Source organism: Babylonia areolata, chromosome 18, assembly GCF_041734735.1.
Source record: "Babylonia areolata isolate BAREFJ2019XMU chromosome 18, ASM4173473v1, whole genome shotgun sequence".
Classification (NCBI taxonomy): domain Eukaryota; kingdom Metazoa; phylum Mollusca; class Gastropoda; order Neogastropoda; family Buccinidae; genus Babylonia; species Babylonia areolata.
Genome location: NC_134893.1, coordinates 52,281,925 through 52,289,424, shown reverse-complemented (window position 1 = coordinate 52,289,424; position 7,500 = coordinate 52,281,925). Strand labels below are relative to the sequence as shown.

The 7,500-nt window shown below is 43.8% G+C and overlaps 1 protein-coding gene across 2 annotated transcripts in view; it reads right to left on the bottom strand.

Annotated features, from left to right (window-relative positions):
• Positions 1-63: 63 nt before the first annotated feature.
• LOC143292052 (telomere length regulation protein TEL2 homolog) overlaps positions 64-7,500 on the bottom strand; it is a 27,315-nt gene continuing 19,878 nt past the window's right edge. For both annotated transcript variants that reach the window (XM_076602224.1, XM_076602225.1), the window contains exons 17-21: positions 6,058-6,157; positions 5,183-5,247; positions 4,476-4,591; positions 2,123-2,205; positions 64-622 (exon numbers count right to left, since the gene is read on the bottom strand). In XM_076602224.1, coding sequence (XP_076458339.1) covers positions 593-622; positions 2,123-2,205; positions 4,476-4,591; positions 5,183-5,247; positions 6,058-6,157 — 394 coding nt within the window. In that variant the 3' untranslated portion in view covers positions 64-592. The remainder of the gene's footprint in view (positions 623-2,122; positions 2,206-4,475; positions 4,592-5,182; positions 5,248-6,057; positions 6,158-7,500) is intronic.

The window sequence follows — 7,500 nt, the reverse complement described above, 5'->3', positions numbered from 1 at the left end:
GCACCTTCACTCATGGGCAATCATGCACACACACACAAAGAACTAAACACACACATGCACAAGCTATTATATCCTCTGTATTCTCTCATCAAACATGCACAAACATACAAGTTTACATCCACAGTATCCAACTACCCTGTATCCTCAGCCGTCCACATCCTTCCTCCCTTCTCACCCAACACCCAATCACAAAAAAATGTTAATGCCATGTCTCCTATTCTTCTTCTGCTCCTTTAACTCTGTGAAGAGACACTGGGGCGCCGCACAGAAGGACCGCTCACCAGATTCCTCCAGGTCTGTCGGTTGTGTTGACAAAGCCTGTTTCTCTGCAAATGGTTTTCTCATCCATTCTGCAATGTTGTCAGTCCATCATTTATTTCTGTCTTCCCTTCCGTCTCCCTTCCCTCCCTTAACAGTTCCTTGCAAGACTGTTTTAGCTAGGCTAGTGGATCTTGTTATCTTGCCATACCAAAGTCAAGTGGCCATGCCAATGCCATCTCTACTGGCATACAAAAAAAACAACTCATGAACAAATAATAGCGTCACACTTCCTGTTGTGTTGGTTCACAGACTGTTTGTCTGGCAGTGAGGGTCAGGTATTGGCCACAGCATCCTGCATTTCCTGTGAACACAGAACTATCAGTCCTTCAACACAGCATGAAGGCATGCAACGTTCAAACAATTTATGATGATAAAAAGCATCAATGATTGTCCCTTACATACTCCATAAGTTCTTGAAAAAGGAAACTCAAAGCGTACATATAGGTCAGCATGCTCACATGCAACATAAAAAGAGCAGAGATTGCAACTATCATCACAACCAAAAATATTCTGCCTGTGCTACTGCCATTAAAAGGACACCTACCTTTACTGTGGTAGTTAAAAAAAGTACTGTCTTAGCTATGATTTCAGAATACATGTCTTCACTGTACTAGTTAGATTAACGCCCGTCTCTGCTATGAAAGCAAGGTCAGCGTCTTATCTTAGCTCTGGTAGTTGGTACCACATCAGCTATCAAAAATGAACAATAAAAGACAAGCATCTTAGCCAAGGAAGTCAGTGGACAGAGAAATAGCACATGCGAAAGTTTGAAAGAGGTGTGACAGAGAGAATGTTAGTGTGAGTGAGAGTGTGTGTATGAGGTGAGTGTGTGTGTGTGTGTGTGTGTGTGCTTGTGTGTTTAAGTGTGAGTGTGAGCATATGTGCGTGAGCTTGTGTGTGTGTGTGCATGTGTGTGTGTGTGTTCTCTGTGTTTGTGTGTGTGCATTCATGTGTTTGTCTGTGTGTCTGTGTATGTGAGTTATGTGTGCACACATGCACCAGCCTCAAACTATGATCACAGCATCTGCATGCATGCACGTATATGGGTGTGCACACACCCTAATCAGGACCCACAATGCAAAATGTGAATGTGAAAAATTTTATTCAGATTAAGCCAAGGCCCCTAACTGAAGGGGACAAACATATGCTACATCAACTACACAAGTAAATATTGAAATAGAACTTTGAGTTATAGCTAGTAACAACTGGTTTCAGGAAACGTTCACGTTTCTTTTGTCGTCTAAGATAGTCTTAAGTTGCAACCAAACGTAATCATTTTAGAGCTTTGTCGCAACCAAACGTAATCATTTTAGAGCTTTGTAAGTGTAGAACGCCAGATTATATAGTACAATGCCATTTCTAGAGGACATAATGAAAGTAAATCTGAAGCAACAAGGCAGGATAAGAACGATCATGCATATAAAAGCCCACTCGTACATGTACATGAGCAAACATGGGAGTTGCAGCCCACAAAGAAGATTCTGTACTGAATTAGAGTGTAGGATTTTATCACTTCCAACTACTTGTCATAAACGTAGCTGTTTCACTGTCAGAAATAGTTATGGTGTCAATCTCTATCTCTCCCTCCTTCTCCTTCCCTCCCTCATTTTCCTAGTTTTGCTTGCGCGTTTGTCTAATGACTGTGTTGTGAGTATGTGTTATTTACATTAAAATGTTATAGTTCACTGTAAAAAAAACACAACAACTACAAAACTGAAGCGACATAGAATTATGAGTTGCTGGACCCACAAGACGAGCGAGCAGAGACATGACGGAGGCACCTGGCATGTGTGTGACCCACCTTAGCGATGGTGGCCTCCAACAGTCTCAGTCCCTGCACCGCCAGCTCCCTGCAGTCCTCGTTCACCTCCTTCTCCACCGTCCCTGTCGCGTCACACACACACCGTCACTGACCGTCACAACATGGACAGTAACTTGGCACAAAGTAACTGGCAGACAGGCCATCAACCAATGACATACCGCCGTCCCTGTTGCGTCACAGTGGTCACACACACACCGTCACTGACCGTCACAACATGGTCAGTAACTTGGCACAAAGTAACTGGCAAACAGGCCATCAACCAAAGACATACTGCCGTCCCTGTCACGTCACACACATACCGTCAATGACCGTCACAACATGGTCAGTAACCTGGCATGAAGTATAACTGGCAGACAGGCCGTCAACCAATGACATACCGCCATCCCTGTCACGTCACATACAGACCGTCACAACATGGTCAGTAACCTGGCATAAACTGGCAGACAGGCCGTCAACCAATGACATACCACCGTTCCTGTCACGTCACACAGACACTGTCACTGTGCATCACAACATGGACAGTAACTTGGCACAAGTAACTGGCAGACAGGCCGTCAACTAAAGCCATACCATCATCCCTGTCGCATCACACCAATGCCATCACTGACCATCAAAACGTGGACCCTACACTGTGGCACAAGTAGCTGGCAAACAGGCCATCAGCCAGCGACGTATCAAATATTTCCCAGCACAAGTTCTTGCCATCAACCTAGCTGTTGTGTTGTGTTGTGTTGCGTTGTGTTGCGCTGCGTTGCGTTGTGTTGCGTTGTGTTGTGTTGCGTTGTGTTGTGTTGCGCTGCGTTGTGTTGCATTGTGTTGCGTTGCGTTGCATTGCATTGTATAAGTTTGTGGCACAACAGATTTCTCTGCTTGAAATTCTCTACCCAGGGAGAACACATTGCCACTGTGCAGCTCCACACGTGTTGGTTTTTTTGTTTCTCTCTCTCTCTCTCTCTCTCTCTGCATGTGTATTTATTTATTTTATTTTATTTTATTTTATTTTTTTGTACGCTTATAGTTGACTTCAAGTTTTTGTGCATTATACATATTAATATTAGTAGTAGTAGTTCTTTTTTTTATGTATTTATCTATTATTTATTTACTTTTTTTTTTCTCAAGGCCTGACTAAGCACGTTGGGTTGCGCTGCTGGTCAGGCATCTGCTTGGCAGATGTGGTGTAGCGTATATGGATTTGTCCGAATGCAGTGACGCCTCCTTGAGCTACTGAAACTGAAACTGCATGTGTATCTGTTTTGCTATTAAAACGGATTTTTCTTTTTTTTTTTGGCAGGGACAGAACTTTTGCTGTCATGTTCCCCCCCCCCCCCCCCCCCACCCCGCCCCCCTCCCCTGTTCTAAGCGCATGCTACCCACAGGATTTTGGTTTATTGTCTAAACCGAAGGACTATCAGCTCATACCTCATGAGACTGCAAACATATACCAACATGACGTATTGTCAAATAGCCTTAGGGTGTATGCATCCTACCTTCAAATCAGGGTGCTTGGACATACCCAACATTCCCAACACGATGTCTTGGCAACAAGCCAAGGAGGTACACTTCCTTCAAAGCCATGGTATGTGCGACATACCAAATATTTCCAACAGAATGCAGCATCAGACAAGCTGAGGAGTGTACCTACCTTCCAGCCATGCTACTTACGACATACCAAATATTTCCAACAGAATGCAGCGTCAGACAAGCTGAGGGGTGTACCTACCTTCCAGCTATGCTACTGATGACATTCCAAACATTTCCAGAGTCAGACAAGCTGAGGGGTGCACCTACCTTCCAGCTATGCTACTGATGATGTTCCATACATTTCCAGAGTCAGACAAGCTGAGTGGTGCACCTACCTTCCAGCTATGGTACTGATGACATTCCAAACATTTCCAGTGTCAGACAAGGTGAGTGGTGCACCTACCTTCCAGCTATGGTACTGATGACGTTCCAAACATTTCCAGAGTCAGACAAGCTGAGTGGTGCACCTACCTTCCAGCTATGCTACTGATGACATTCCAAACATTTCCAGAGTCAGACATGCTGAGTGGTGCACCTACCTTCCAGCTATGCTACTGATGACGTTCCAAACATTTCCAGTGTCAGACAAGGTGAGGGGTGCACCTACCTTCCAGCTATGCTACTGATGACATTCCAAACATTTCCAGTGTCAGACAAGGTGAGGGGTGCACCTACCTTCCAGCTATGCTACTGATGACATTCCAAACATTTCCAGTGTCAGACAAGGTGAGGGGTGCACCTACCTTCCAGCTATGCTACTGATGACATTCCAAACATTTCCAGAGTCAGACAAGCTGAGTGGTGCACCTACCTTCCAGCCATGCCTTGGTCTCCATGAGGTCCACCTGCAGATCGGTCAGGAGGAAGTGGGAGGGCAGCACCAGCAGGATGATGGAGGTGGCCACCAGCACCGCCTCCCTCACCTTCCTGCACACCGCACCACACCATCCGACTCCACACTGCACCACACTACACCACATGATCACACACCGCACTCCACCATCACACACCACACCGCACCATCACATACCACACAGCACCACATTACACCACACCATCTCAAACCACACCGCACCATCACACACCGTACTGCACCACATCATCACAAACCACACCGCACCGTCAGACAACACATCAAACTAAATTACACGTCGCACCATCACACACCACACTGCACCAACACACACAATACCATACCATCACACACCACACCACACCACGCTATCACACACCACACCACACCACGCTATCACCACACACATCACACCAGCACCACACCACACCACACTTTGTTTACACAAGTGAGTCAAAAAATTTTTTTTTAATTTTAAAAAAAAGAGTGAATGACAAAGGAAATGAACGACGAGCGCCCAATGGCAGCCATCAGTCGGCTCGACCAAGGTAGGCAGGCTGTTGTGTAAATGACCCCCGTGTTTGTAAAGTGCTTAGAGCTTGGTCTCTGACCAGGATAGGCGCTGTGTTAAGTATATCATTCATCATTCAAAGAGTTTCACCTACACGTCAGGATGCACCCTCAGGCTCCAGGTAAACTCCAGCAGAGTTTTCCCCATCTGCCGAGCTGCCTGAAAAAGGTGAAAAAAAAAAATTAAATAAAAAAAAAAAAGAAGAAAAACACCTGTCTGAGAAGAACGGTACACTACGATTGAACCTGCACAATTACAAACATGCACAAAGAGATGCAAAGTTTGAAAAGTTAATTTTACACATATAGATGCAAAGATTAACTTTAATCACATGGATGCAAAGTTTGTTAGTTAATTTTACACACAGATGCAAAGTCGTTCATTTTACACATAGGTGCAAAATTGGCAAAGTTAATTTCACACACAGATGCAAAGTCTGAAAGTTAATTTTACACACAGATCTATGCAAAGTTTGAAAGTTAATTTTACACACACAGTTCAGGATCATGAAAACAGATGAAGATCAAATGATGTTATCCGTCTACACCTGGTATTTTTGTATGCATATGCAGAGCCCTGATCTCTCTGTTCTATATCATAGTACACTGTATATACATGCAATACACACACACACACTGGCACACACACACACACACACACACACACACACACACACACTGGCACACACACACACACATACACTGGCCCACACACAAATACACACACACACACAAACACACACACACATACACTGGCCCACACACACATACACATACACACACACACATACACTGCCCCCCCCACCCCCCACACACACACATACACTCCCCCCCCCCACACCCCCCCCACCACACACACACATTCACTGGCCCACACACACACACACACACACACTGGCCCACACACACAGACACACACACACACACACTGGCCCACACACACAGACACACAAGTATTGAGTGAACCCACAGTGGTGTGAACAGCAGCATGAAGAACAATGGCCAGGGAATACACCAGCCGGTTCAGCACCAAACTGTCCTCTCCCAACAGGTCAAAGTAACCCTCCCGTCTGAAACACACACACACACACACACACACATCGCTTAGAGAGCAACAACAGTGTATCTCAAAGTTCTGCCAATTTTTATATTAAAAAAAAAAAGGTACAATCTAGAATAAAGTTAAAAACAAGAGAGGCAAGGCCTTCAAGACTCACTTGTGACTGAGAGTAAAACACACAAGCTTTTTATGTATTGTGTATAATTTCAAAATGTAATGTTTAAGATGAGAAAGATCAGTTTAAAGCAAATAAAGTCCCATAGCATTAATTACAGAGTAATTTCCCTTTTTTACTACCTGCACCAAAACGTTTGCAAAATAAATAAAACTTCCATGCTTAGCAAAAGAAGTTCCTGTTTGAGCAAAAAATGATAATAATGACTGCTCTTGTTGTTGGGTCAAATATCAGATCAAAGTGCCAAGTTTAGAGAATACAAAAAATATAAATATAACAGTAAATGCAGTTTGCATATAATTAGGCTTCATTCTTTATTTTTTTGTGCCCATCCCAGAGGTGCAATATTGTTTTAAACAAGATGACTTGAAAGAACTGAATTTTTCCTATTTTTATGCCAAGTTTGGTGTCAACTGACAAAGTATTTGCAGAGAAAATGTCAATGTTAAAGTTGACCACGGACACACAGACACACACAGACACACACAACCGAACACCGGGTTAAAACATAGACTCACTTTGTTTACAAAAGTGAGTCAATAATACAGTGCCAAGACTGGATTAAAATATATTCAAATTTTGAAGATATGGAGCGATGGCCTAGAGGTAACACATCCGCCTTGGAAGCGAGAGAATCTGAGTGCGCTGGTTCGAATCACAGCTCAGCCGCCGATATTTTCTCCCCCTCCACTAGACACTGAGTGGTGGTCTGGACACTAGTCATTTGGATGAGACAATAAACCGAGGTCCTGTGTGCAGCATGCACTTAGCGCACGTAAAAGAACCCACGGCAACAAAAGGGTTGTTCCTGACAAAATTATTTAGAAAAATCCACTCCGATAGGAAAAAAAAAACCAACTGCATGCAGGAAAAAATACAAAAAAAAAAAAAAAAATGGGTGGCGCTGTACTGTAGCGACACACTCTCCCTGGGGAGAGCAGCCCGAAATTTAACACAGAGAAATCTGGAGTGATAAAAAGAAACACAAATACAAATACAAAATATTGTTTAAGAACAGTTGTTGAATAAAACAGCCGCTGTGGTAACAAATAACAGGCAACACTGGACTTCCATGATGCTGATGGTAACTATGCTGCATGTATGTCAAGTGGTTCTCACACTGCACTGTTGTTGTGTTGCTTCTTCCTTGGTTACAAGATCTGATGGATGGGTTTTCA